This window comes from Rattus norvegicus, chromosome 4 (assembly GCF_036323735.1).
Source record: "Rattus norvegicus strain BN/NHsdMcwi chromosome 4, GRCr8, whole genome shotgun sequence".
Taxonomy (NCBI): Eukaryota; Metazoa; Chordata; class Mammalia; order Rodentia; family Muridae; genus Rattus; species Rattus norvegicus.
The window spans coordinates 104,413,360-104,426,953 of record NC_086022.1 but is presented as its reverse complement, the minus strand read 5'-3'; the positions used below and the strand labels follow the sequence as shown (position 1 = coordinate 104,426,953).

The 13,594-nt window shown below is 42.5% G+C and overlaps 1 protein-coding gene across 3 annotated transcripts in view; it reads right to left on the bottom strand.

Moving 5' to 3' along the window:
- Positions 1-1,682: 1,682 nt before the first annotated feature.
- Positions 1,683-13,594, bottom strand: part of Eif2ak3 (eukaryotic translation initiation factor 2 alpha kinase 3) — a 61,434-nt gene continuing 49,522 nt past the window's right edge. For 2 of the 3 annotated variants that reach the window (NM_031599.2, XM_008762977.4), the window contains exons 14-17: positions 10,120-10,287; positions 5,971-6,072; positions 4,794-4,856; positions 1,683-2,837 (exon numbers count right to left, since the gene is read on the bottom strand). In NM_031599.2, the coding sequence (NP_113787.1) occupies positions 2,637-2,837; positions 4,794-4,856; positions 5,971-6,072; positions 10,120-10,287 (534 nt within the window). In that variant the 3' untranslated portion in view covers positions 1,683-2,636. The other variant, XM_006236624.5, reaches the window with a different exon arrangement.

Here is a 13,594-nt window from a genome sequence, read left to right as displayed (position 1 = left end):
CAGGGCCTTGTGCTTCCTAGGCAAGCGCTCTACCACTGAGCTAAATCCCCAACCCCGGGGAGAATTATTTAAAAAAAAATACAAAACAGCCTTTTAATTTGTTTAAAATAGACCTGCCTGTTACATTTTGTGTTCTTAACCAATTAAAGAAGCCAATGGCATTTTTAGTTAAAAATAAAACAAAGAGACGACAAGCTGGGCACGAGCACTCATGTTTTTCTCTCTGCTTTCTGAAAGACGTGATTTGACCAGCTACAGCATACTCCTGATGACTTGATTTCCCCACTATGGTGGATTGCTCCTTGGGATTGTGAACCAGTTTCCCCTTACTCTTTGGAGTTGCTTTAGTCTTTGTGTTTCAATAAGTACATTTCAGCAACAGGAAAAGAAAAAGACAGGCATAGTTGGGAATTGGACACAATAGGCATACACAGGTGGCCCTAATTAGCAACACCACCTTCCTTTTTTCTGTGAGCTTTCACTTCGGGGAATGGTCCTCTATAGTCCTTGGCATGGAGTGGGGCATAGAAGCCATCTTTGATTATGAATCTTGTGAACTTGCCTTGGATAAGCTGAAGAGTAAGTTTTTATGGAGCTGGAGAGAGCTGTGTAGTGGCTGGTGTTCTCTTGCTATTTGTATTACCCAAAAATCTTGTTTGCAGTGCACCCCACCCCCAACGCTGCAAGTAGGCTAAAGGAAGCCTGACCTAGCTGGCTCTGACTGGTAATAAAGAATTGATGTACAGCCAGCCAATGGCTGGGCAGAGGGAGACCTTTAGATTTGCACAGGCTAGGAACTGGAAAACAGGAGACTCACTGTGATTCTGAGGGAGATGGGTCAGATTTAGAGCTGCAGAAGGAAAGTCATCTGAAATGTAGGTGGAAAGGAATGCAGCCCCCGGAAGGGCTGCCCAGAAGCATCTTGGGCAGCAAAGGCTAGGAAGCCATCCAGAAAGAAACAGGGCAACAAAGATAAAATGTGGAATTAGAGGGAGTTAAACCAGGATTACAGGAGGGAAATGTGCAGTAGGCCCAGGGAAGATTACAACTGCCCAGTCTTTGAGCTAGCCAAGGCATTTTAAAATTAACTGCTGTGTGTATGTGTATGTGTGTGTCTTCCATTCCCAAATCCAGATATCTCCTAGAGCCAAAGCAGTGCAGCCTTTTACCACTATCAGAGCTCAGCAGTTAAGAGCATTTGCTGCTCTTTAGATCAGAGGACCTGAGTTTAGTTTCGAGCACTAGATCAGCTGTTTTACAACCAGCTCCAGGGGACCTGATATCCTCTCTTCTAGCCACCCTGGTACCTGTGCACATAGGGCAGATATGCACACATACACAGAAGTAAAAATAGAAAAGAACGTAAAAAAAGGAATCCCTTGACTTGAGAGTAAGGGGTATAACCTTTCAGGGTTCTAGGATCCCATTTTGTAAGTTAGAAGACAATCATTTAACAAGTTTCTAAAACCAGGCAATGCTGGTGCACACCTCTAATCCCAGCACTAGGAAGACAAGTGCAGGCAGATCTTTGAGTCTGAGGCAGCCTGGTGAGCAGAGTTCCAGGACAGCCAAGACTACACAGAGAAACCTAGCCTTGAGAAAAGCCGAAAAAGCAAAAGCAAATACAGCAAACAAGCTCCACAAAAGGAAACTAGATTTCTAAAGTAAGAGTCAACTGTAAGTATAATTTAAAAACGTTTTATTAAATCATTTAGACTTGAAAGAAGTCATAATAGTTAACACACTTATGTGCATCCTGTACACCACCAACCCAAATGGATTGATTTCAGAATTTTTATAAATAAAAAATAAAGATATTTACAGGAAAAATGAGAACATGTTAGCAAGTTGAGATGATTAAACTTACCTATAATCAGTTTGGGGGATATGCTGACTTGTAGTATTACACATAAGGTAGACTTCTACTAGGACAAAAACTCCATAATGGAATAAGTTAGGTGTAATAGGTGACCCATTTCTTACTACACTTCTTTTTAAACCCTCCAATCAGATCTTTTGACCAATACCTAAAAAGCTTCATTTTCCCATTACTGGAGATAAAAAAGTACAAAAAGCTCACCGTGCTCCCTAGACCACCTAAAAAGTGAAGTTATTCACTGCTGCAGACTATGGCACTACTGACATAAATGGCCACCCAGCCTGTGCTGCGCCTTCCAAAATAGTGCAGATGGGTCACATGCTCACCAGGGACAAAAATGGAGTCAGCTTTATAACAGTCGCTTCCATAATCACCCTTGTATTTCTAGAAAGCACGTTTCTAGAACATGTAGTTCCCATGTGAGAGGGTCTTTCACACCTTTGTGCTTTAAAGTCATTTCCAGTTCAGATGGTTTCAGGCTGTCTTCTGCCTCCTGGTGAAAAGTGAAGGTTCTGTAGCTTGACCAGCTAGTTTTGGGACACCAACAAGAAACAAATCCACTTGTCATTTATATAGCCCTTTCCTTGAAGTTTAGTTAAGATCAAACTGGGTTAGGCCCATAATCCAGTCTGACTTAGAAAAATTGGTCCTAAGTCAAGTTGATCAAAGCATAAAATGAGTCCGCCACCACGGAGAGCCACATTCCTCAAGGTGCCCGTCCTGTGCCACCTCTGAGGGCCGCAGGCACAGCTGGAGACTAGTTGCCAGGCAGTGGGCTGAATGTGCTGCTGGGCTGTCTGGAATGTTTAGTTCCGGATGAACTCAAGGAGCGGGACCGCTGTCTCAGAACCGTTTTCCCAGGAAACTCCAAGTTCTCAAACACAGCATTTTCAATGATGTCTGTGGCTTCAGGCCGCTCCATGGGGGATGGAGAAAGCATGTCTTGAACCATCATATGCTAACATAAAAATGGTTTTGTGTTAAAAGCTCTAGAGTTAGATTAAGCAGTCCTTAAGTCATGGAAAATAATGAACACATAGATATATATGCACACACACATACTCACTTGGGCACATGTGTGCACATGCATACATAGACACACACACACATATACACCAAACCCCACACCCTCTCAATCTCCAGTACATGACCTCTGTAAGTGGTAGGTATAATGGTCTCTGTTTAGTTACACCCTCATCCCCAGCCAAACTTCTGCATAACTGTTTTAGTGTATGAACCACATCTGATTAGACAGCTTTCCTAGAAGTCCTATGGCAGCCACAAAGAATGGCAGTAAGGAGCATGGCTGAGCTCCATTATCGTGTGTGTGTGTGTGCGCGCGCGCGCACATGCGTGTACAGGTGGCATATGCATGCGTGCCTGTGAGCACCTGCAGAGACCAGGGGAGGATCAGTGTCCTGCTCTGTCACTCTCCACCTTATTCCTCTTTCTCTCACTGGCCCTGAAACTAGGCGTGCACCCAACAAGTCCCAGTGGTCCTCCTGTCTGCCTCCTACAGTGCTAGAGTTAAATAATATGTGTGCAGGCATGACCAACTTTGTGTGTATGTGTGTTAGGGACTCAAACTTGGGTCCTCAGTAAGCAGTCTTACCCACTGAGCCATTTCCATGGCCCTTGCTGTCAAGCTTAATGACCTGAGTTGGCTTCTCAGGCCTCATGTGGTAGAGAGAACTAGACCCCTTAAGTCCTTTAACTTTCATATATGAACCATGGTGCACTCATTCATACATACATACATACATACATACATACATACACACACACACACAGACACGTACCCCCCCCCACATAACAAATAAATTTATGAATAGGCAGTAGGCTGAATTTAGCTGGTAGCCTTTCTGTAAATGTACAGAGGTTATCTGGGTGTAAAAAGTGTCTTTATAATGAAATGAAAGGTTTTAGAATCACATCCTTGAGACATGGATGTCACCTGATTTTAAAAAGATTCATTTTTACAAATACACACGAATTTACAATACAATAAAGCCAAGATTTATCAATGTGTAAACATTAAAGTACTAAGTTTGTGGACCCACACACACACTATAGGAAATCAGTTACAAAAAGAAATGATGTTACAGTGTATTTTTTAACCCTAGGACCAGCTTAATCTTCGGCTATGTTCTAAACCACTTCCTGTGTGGCCTAACCCTCTCCTGGTATGAAGAGCAATGGAGCCATCTGCTTAACAATACGCCATTTTATGTTGGTGACTGACCAGGTCACCAGTACAGAGTTAATGGGACATGGCTGCTCCTGTAAGGGTGCTTATGAAGTTAGTCTCAGGGAAGACAGCACTGCAGCCTGACCTCTGCAGGCCACTGGGTCGAGTGGCTCCCAGATCAGTGCTCTCAACCTTCTTTAATATCTAGCTCCTCATGTTGTGGTGACCCCTGCCCCCATGCATAAAGTTATTCTGTTGCTACTTTTTAACTTTAATTGTGCTACAGTTATGAATCATAATGTAAATGCCTGTGTTTTCATATGATCACAGTCAACTCCTATAGGTCTAAAGGGGTCGAGATGCCCAGGTTGAGAACCATTGATCTAGAATGTTAGGTGCCTCATCTGAAAAGGTGAAGCTGACCAGCTGACTGCTAAGGACCCTTTGTGTTTACAGATGTCTTAAGAACAATTTAAGTGGGCTGGAGAGATGGCTCAGAGGTTAAGAGCACTGACTGCTCTTCCAGAGGTCCTGAGTTCAAATCCCAGCAACCACATGGTGGCTCACAACCATCCATAATGGGATCTGATGCCCTCCTCTGGTGTGTCTGAAGACAGCTACAGTGTACTCATCTATAATAAGTAAATAAATCTTAAAAAAAAAAAAAAGAACAATTTAAGCACTACATACAATGCTTTTAGAGAAAGAACTGAAAATTATCCATACCTCTTGGGGATATTTCTGAGTGAACAGTGGTGGAAACTTGAGATTTCTTACATCAGTTAAAGTCTAAAAAGAAAGAAAGTACTCGTTAATCTTTTAACTTTATTTTGTCATATGGCCCTTTCTCACCCATGCTAGACAAATACACTGATAACACTGCAGCCTGTCTTTCCCCTTTTCTCCTTACTTTTTATGAATATGCATGTGCCTATGTTTGTTCTGTGTGTGCTCATGCCTGTGTGTGTGCATGTGCATCCAGGCAGCCCAGGTGTTAGCTCCCTGGAGTACAAGCAACTGTGAGCTGTCTGCCATATGTGGGTGCTGGGAACTGAACTACTGACCTCTGACAGAACAGCAAGGGCTTTTAACCACTGAGCCTTCTCTCTAGCCCCAAACTTTCCACTTTCTTAGCAGTGTCTTTGATGAACTGACGAACTCCACAAATTTGATTCTTGATTCTTTACTTGGTTGGATCTCCTTTTTGTTTTGTTTAGACAGAGCTCACTTGGTAGTTAGTAAGCCTTGAACTTACTATGTATACCAAGCCAGCCTCCAACACACAGAGATCTGTCTTGTCTTCGCCTCCCAACTGCTGAGATTAAAGGTGTGCAATACTATGCAACTTGTACTGTCTGCCTGAAAAACCTATGGTCATGATTTGTTCTGAGAAGGAAACACCTAGCCATATGCCCTTTGCCAGCATGTCAGTCCGTGAGAGCATGGCCACTTGTCCTCTGTACTGATTTCCCCAGCCAATTGTCACTATTTCCTTCTCCCACTCATGATGCTCTTCCAGCTCCCTCTGGCTTTGCAGTGGTCACAAAGTTGCCAAACGCAAAATACTGTTAAGGTTATAATGAACTGACACAACAGAACATCTAGGAATAATCCTGTCACTCACATGATCCCATTGTTCCTAGTTAACTGTCTAGTGGCATCAAGATTAAACTTAATGGCGCCAGAGAGTTTAGCTGTGCAGTTTACAAGTGCATATAACTCCAGCTCCAGGGGCACATGAAGCCTCTGACATCAGGGGATACCTATACTCTCACACACAACTGCGCACACATGCACATAGATAAAAGTTTAAAAAAAGAATAAATATAACCATCTTTTTAAAACTCTTGTAAAATTTAAATAACTTTCTCCTTCCATCCTTTTGGGTGTGTGATATACTTACCCTAACTCGTTCCATCTGAGTGCTGAATGGGTAAAGGAGTTCAAACAGAATCAAGCCTAAAGAGAAGATGTCCACTTTATGGGAGTAGTTGTTTCCATGAATCTGCAATAGCATAAAGACATGTTAAAAAAAAAAAAAACTATCCCAGAGAGCACATCATTACAGCATTCACACAGAGATGGCTCAGTTCCTATGACAGCATCACGGAACCGAGTTGATTCAGTTACCTCTGGGTATAAGTGTATGTGTAAAACAGTTAGCAAAGAGTTAATCTCTAAGCCCCTGTTCTGCCCTTTTTCACAGTAGGCAGGTGTAATTATACCACTCAGCATCACAGAGGGAAAGCCCAGGTAAGGCTCCAAAGAGATATGCATCAGCACAATCGGCAGAAACTTGGAGCCTTGTGCTCTGGAGTCTCTAAGGGCCCCCCTGAGGTGAAGCTTTTCAAAGCGACACTATCTGAAGCCAATCTCATTTCTAATCACCTGAGGTAGTCCTGAAGTCAGTCATTATTGCCAGCCACTAATCAACCTTCGAGCCTTCATTACGCACTTAATTGCAGATGGCTTTGCATGCGCAGCTCTATTTTTCATGTGCATATCTCTTGTTCTTTCCCAGTACTGGCAGGGAAGAGACTGCTGGCTTTTGTGTTCCTTCCCATCCTTCAGCACTGGGCTAAGTACAGAGCAGGCCCCAATAAATACCTGATACCACAGGGCAATGAATCACATCTGGTCTGCTCTATTAAGGAAAGCCCCCATTCAAATGCAAAGCAAGCTCCTGGAGCCTTGGGAGAGCCTTTTATTTATGAACATATCCTTAGGCCAGTTACTCGACAGCAGGTAAACACCTTTGGAACTGGCTCACCTCAGAACTGTACTAGGGGGAGGACAGGGGAAAACAGATGCTGTCAGCGTTGAGGCCATCACCCCTCTCCTCCACACCACTCTAGGTATCTGCCTCTTTGGTTCCTTCTGTGCAGACCACTGTCTTCTGCTCAAAAAAATAGCAGGCGCAAAGTTCCGCTGACTGTATCAGCTGTGCACCCACCATCCTTCTCAAGTGATCATGGCAACCTATCTGCACTGTCCCTTGACTGCCACCCCTTCCCCACCTCTGTGGTTTGGGAAGGGTTCAGAGAAAATGTGTCTAAGGATATTGCTAACAGGGGTACAGGGGGAAAAAATACAATATTTGGATAATGTAAACTGACTCATTCACTGGAGGAAGCTGGACAGCTGATACTCAATCCCATCGAATTCTATCCATGGCAGAGTGGATGAAGATGTGACAAGGATCTGGCTGGGCCAATTATACAAGTGACCGGCCTCACAGCAAAACTGGCATTAACTTTAGTGTTCAAAACAAATGTTGAGCAATCTGAACTGAGTGAATGCTTCACAGCAACAGCGCTATCTAAGGATGTCCAAGAACCTATGCATGGCCACGTTTGAATACTGATCAAAATTTTTATGAAACAAAATTCCAATATTGGTTTCCAACAAAACAATTTATATGTATTTATATATATAAGATATATGTGTGTGCGTGCATGTACATAGCTGGAAATTGGATACCTATTTTTGGTAAATGCCCTTTTATTATATATTCCTATATTTTCACACTCCTTATAAAGAGGAAAGATTAATATATAAAGAGAAAGAACAACTTTTAACATGTTACTGGATTATAAAATTCTTGAGACTTTAGTTTTTTGCATTTTTATTTTATGTGCATTGGTGTTTTTGCCTGCATGTGTGTCTGGTGTGTGTCAGATAACCTGGAATTGGAGTTAACAGTTGTGGGCTGCCATGTAGATGCTGGGAATTAAACCAGGGTCCCTTGGAAGAGCAGCCAGTGCTCTTAACTGCTAAGTCATCTCTCAACCCTCCACATATTTATGCTAATTGTATGAATTTGTGGAGACTGAGCTATTGTTTGAAGAGAACTTTTACTTAGTTTTTGAAGAAGTTTGTTGAGTATACCACACGTGGGCAGCAGGATGGGCAGTAACTAGTGTTGCCTGGCACTATATTTGAAGGCCCACAACAGTGAATTTTTTAAAAAGCAAATTTTACATTAAAGGAATGCCAGCACATGCCTTTAATCCAAGCATGCAGAAGGCAGGGGCAGCTGGATGTCTATGAATTCAAGGCCAGCACGATCTACAGAGTGAGTTTCAGGACAGCCAGGGCTACTCCGAGTAACTCTGTCTCAAAAACAAAACAAAACAAAACAAAACAAAACAAAACAAAACAAAACAAAACAGGTGAGACTGCAGACTGCAGACCCCTGGTTTGAGGCAGGGCCAGGAAACTGGGAATTCTAGTTGTATTTTACTCACTGTGCACTGCACTATGTAGTTAGAAGTAGTTTTCAAGGAAAATAAAGGTTTGAATCTATTTGTTTTGTTTTGTTTTTTTGTTTTGTTTTGTTTTGTTTTGAGACAGGGCTTCTGTGTGTAGCCCTGGCTGTCATGGAACATGCCTTAGACCAGGCTAGCCTCAAACTCAGAGATCCACCTGCCTCTGCCTCCCAAATTCTGGGATTAAAGGCATGAACCAACACCACCTGGATTAAAACTAATTTTTAAAAATTTGTTTTATAAAATTATCAAAGTATTGTGCTTCACTTGTTGCCCCCTCCCTCCAAACCCATCTTTTCCTACTGGTCTTGTTCCTTGTTCTTCCCGATAGTCCTACTACGCCTTCATGTAACACAGCGAGATACTAACCTTAATAGTTTATGTTTTAGAGAGGAGAAAAATCTTTTTAGAGAGTTGAAAATGCTATGAAAAGAACACATGTACAAGATAGTAGGTGGTGAGGTAGGTGGGTGCTCTGCTGTGTGTGGGAGTCGGGGTGGGTGGGTACTCTGCTGTGGGGGGGAGGGCAAAGGTGGACGGGTGCTCCCCTGTGTGTGTGTGTGTTGGGGGTGGCTTTTCCAGTGAGCCCTTCTCTAAGAAGCATCCAGAGTCAGTAATTCCTACTTTGCTTCCACATTACTTAAAATGTAAACATTATTTTTGATCCTGTAAACAAAGGCTAATTTTTAATTGTTAGCTCTTTGAAGTGTACTTATTTTTGTGTGCTTGCACACACATGCCACAGTGTTCCCATGCAAGTCAATAGAGAGTTGTTCCTTCCTTCAATCACATGGGTCTCAAGGATGGAAATCAGGTTGATGGCATATGCCTTCCTTTACCCAACTCAGTTTATGATTAACTTTTAAAAATGTGATTAAAATCCTTTTTATCTCAGTTCTGATAATAGATTGATGTATTAAAGGTTAAAGAATCCAAGGGCAGTTGGCAGTTTAGGGCTCCCCTGGTCTCTCCTCTTGGGACACAGATGTAAACTTAGAACATTTTGATATTCCACCCTGTTTTTTCCTTCACTAAATCTTGGCTACATGACTAATGAAGCCAATCCGATTACTTAGGCCAATTGATTTCTCTCTTTCTCTGTGACTTATTATCTCTGCAGTATGCTCCCTTTTCTTTTTTTGTTTTTTTCTTCCTCTTAAGTAGATTTGCTTAGAGAAATTTACTGTTTTGATTTAGAACTATCACAATCAACTCGGAGATGCTGTTTGTCGTAGGTTTGCTTGCTGTTCTGTGGCTCCTCTCCTCTCTCTGAGCACAAACCATGAGTATTCTTAAGCAAAGAAGGCTCATGTAACAAAACAAATGTATGCAGCAGAGGCAGGAGGCCGAGGGTTCAGGCTGAGCTGTACGAGACGCTGTCTATGTGTTGATGTGATCTGTCTCACTTCCCCACACCCCATCTCTCTTTCTCTTTTTTTTTCTCTTTGGGTTTTTGAGACAGATCTCATTTTGTAACCTAGACTGGATCTGAACTCAAGGCAATCTTCCTGCTCTAGCCTCCTGACTGCTTGGATTCCTGCCACGAGCCACAATGCCATGAGAGGCTCTCAAAGTCTCTTCTCCGGTTCTGGTTCAGAGGTGACAACATGTTTCACAGTTGTATTTTCTCACTCCAACCCCAGGGTGGGGCTGTGCTCCTTGGGGCAGAATTGCTTTCATAACTTTTAGGCTGTGTGTTACTAGGTACTGTACCAAGACATTGGAAAGACTCATTAGGCACAACCATCTCACTGCTTAGCTACCTACAAGTTTGAAAGACTCACCTGTTCTGGGCTCATGTACAGCTTGGTCCCGACTTGTCCCGTGTGTGTAGCATAGGCTGGCATTGGAGTCAGTACTGTCTGCTCTTCTTCATCCTGGTCCATTGCAGTCACTAGCCCAAAGTCCCCAACTTTGACCACATCATCCATTGTGAAGAATATGTTGGAAGGCTGGGAAAATAATAATAATAATAATAATAATAATAATAATAATAATAATAATAACAACAACAACAACAATAATAACCACAGTGATTATGTACAGAGAAGGGGAAATACCCAAAAGAATAGTTATGATTTTTAGAAAAGAAATAAGAGAGCTAGATATTCTAAAGGACATGACCTTTAAAAGGAGCTGCTGTCCTGTGAGGAGCAGCTGGCCAACATTAATCAGATTCCATACTTTTTCATGTTTTGTTTTGCTGTTGAGAGAAAGAACATGCAGTGGTGTGGGTAGGGAGGTGGAGGAGGCTCTGGGAAGAGCTGGCCTGCATTCTAAATTCCCACTTGAATTTACATTTTAGATGCAGCTAACCAAATGTCACATGTGCTCCTCCGACTTCAGGTCTCGTGCAAGAAATCTATGACTTTCATCACGGAAAGAGGAGCCATTTAGTTCATAAAAATCAAACCTCATCATGCTTCCAACACTGACAGAAAATAATAACTTTGATTCCTAAGATACCATCATACAATTCTGACTCTGAAGTGACAAGGTTATGGTAACTAAAATCTGTGGTAATAATCTAGAACTTTCTCACCAATGGCCCCATATCAGAAGCAATAAATGGCACTGCCTTTCTTTCTTCTCTTTCCTCCTTCCCACCGCTAGGCCACAGAACCAAGCCAAAGCCGTAAGCCTGCATGTAAGAGCTATACAAAGTGGTATTTGTGGTGGAACTCTGTCTCTGTTCTTCTCTTGAGGCTCAAGCAGTCCAGGGTGATTTCAGCCTCACTCTGTAGGTGAAGATGACTTTAAATTTCTCCTCACAATTTGTTTTCATGTGGCACTGAGGATCACACATGGCTTCACGCATGCTAGACAAGCACTCTACCAACCAAGCAACACCCCTAGTAGTGTAGTGTACGCTCCCATTTTCCAATGGCAATTACTGAACCCTTAAAGACAGTGTTTGTCTCTCTAGCATCTATTTCCTGTGCTTCTTCTAGAAGCATCCAGACTTTGTGAATTTCCTTCTGCCTGGGTATAGAGCAACCCCATGCTTGCCTGATCCCTTCCCTGCCAAGAAGTCTGGTGAAGGGATGGTCTAGGGACCTTGGTTTACTGGAAACAAGCCTTAGGATTTCTGGCCACCCCAGGGATCTTCTTAATTGTTTCCCACTTTGTACTACTACCAAATGCCTTCCAGAGAGCTTAAAAGACAAAACATGTCTGAGAATCATTGGTGGCTACCTTGAGTCTATGACAGGAGAACCTGGCTGAAAGTGGAAAGAAGAAACAGGAAGCAGAGAAGCATGCTCACCAAATTGTCTGATTCTAGCTGAATAGCCACACTTTGTCTGAATCTCTGACAGTTTTGTTGCATGGTTGACCTCGGACTTTGTCAGTACTAATGCTTTTGGTTGCAAGCAAAGGAAAATCCAAACTAAAATGAACCAAGGGTCCAGAACATGCCCAGCATTGCTCTGAGGCTGGGATGAGGGAAAAAGGTGGGTGGGCATGGTTTGGACCACCATAGAAACCAGAGGACAGATGATCTAGGTGTGATGGGGAAACACTGAGAAAAGCTGAAAGGAAAACAGAGTTACTGGAGAGGTGGCATCACCCGTGCTGACGACACACATGTGACCAAGCTTTACGAAGGGGAAAACCTGCAAGGTTTGACATGGAGACTTGGGTCAGAACATGGCAAAATTCAGGCTTTTCAATGAGGGGAAAGATTCATGGTTGGTGGTCTTGTTATCATACTAAATATCTTTGAAATGATTGCCCTTTCAAAGGAATAAACCTCTTTATATTTTTAGAAAAACTAAAGGGAAAATTAACTCTTTTGGGAATTTTTATGGTGGACATAAAAGTAGAGAAAGTTCTTTACACAAGGTATTGAGCAAACCTTTCCCCAACATCTTGCTTACATTATAAAACTGCAGACTATACTGTTAAGGAAGGCATTGGCCATGGATTTTATGGTGCTGCTTTGCATGACAGGGAGTAGGCCCATGGAGAACTTGTACATGTATTAGGAAGGTTGACCATATTCACACCTCAACAGCTAGGATCACCAATCTGAAGCTGGAGGTCTCTCTAGTGTAAGACATCTTCTCCACTCCAACTAAAGGAAACGCCTCTCAACTTTCATTGTGTGTGGATCAGTCCATGGCACCCAGCTTACCCACATCAAACTTAGCAAAGCACAATGACTGCTTTTAACAAGGAGCAGGTATGTAGGAGCACAATGGGGTCTTATTCCCATTTTCTCCCCAAACCCTTAAAGCACATCAAAACTTTAAAAACACTTAGGTGATGATTTTAGAAGAAAGCAACTGTTTGTTTGTTTTAAAGTCAGGTAATGGTCTCGTGTAGTCAGGCTGGCTGGAAACTTGCTATGTGGTCAGAGATCGACAGTGGGGATCAAACTCGGCCTCACTGCATGCTAGCAAGCACTCTACCATTGGAGATCACTCCCAGCCCGAGAAAACAATTCCTGTTATAGCTACTTTAGTATCTGAAGCAAAAGTTTGTTACATAAAAATAAAATTTAAAATACTTAATACAAGGTCAAATACACCAGGTGTTTAAGTCACTACCCTTAAGTCAGGAAATATTTATGGGTTCATACACATCTACTGAGGGCTACCAGGAGCAAGTGGGTCATGACAAGAAACAGTCAAAAGTTTAATAGAATCATCAAACTAGCTACAGTTCTGTATATTTTAGAAATATATACTATGGAAAAATTATGTATGTATATGTGTGTATGTGTGTGTGTACGTACGTATGTATGTATGTATGTATGTATGTATGTATGTATGAATGACTTGGACAGGCTGGTCTTGAAATCACAGCAATCCTCCTGTCTCAGCCATTTAGTGCTATGATTGAAAGAGTGCAGTAGCCTCTGAGTTAAAATTTTATGCAATTTAGCACTGTATTGCTGTACTGCTTAGTACTGTATACTCTGAGAAAAGGGCTTAAGTCTTACACGGCTCTGGCCTCTTGGTTAAGCGTTTGCCACTTTTCTCTAGTCAGCTTCTTTCTCCCTCAAAGTCCACACAGTCGGCAAGGGGGTAAAACTATGGGCATCTGCTGCTCCAAATCTAAGCTGGAGAAAACTCATCTCTCCTTCCGCTCAGGTCCCTCTCACCATGTGATGCAGAAACCCTGGGTGCCTGTGTCAAGGTTATTCAAAGTCATAAGAAGTACCAGGCCACTGAGATGGCTTAGTGGATAAAGGAGCCTGCTGCCAAGCCTAACAACCTGCGTTCAATCCCTGGTACCCACACGGTGAAAGAAGGG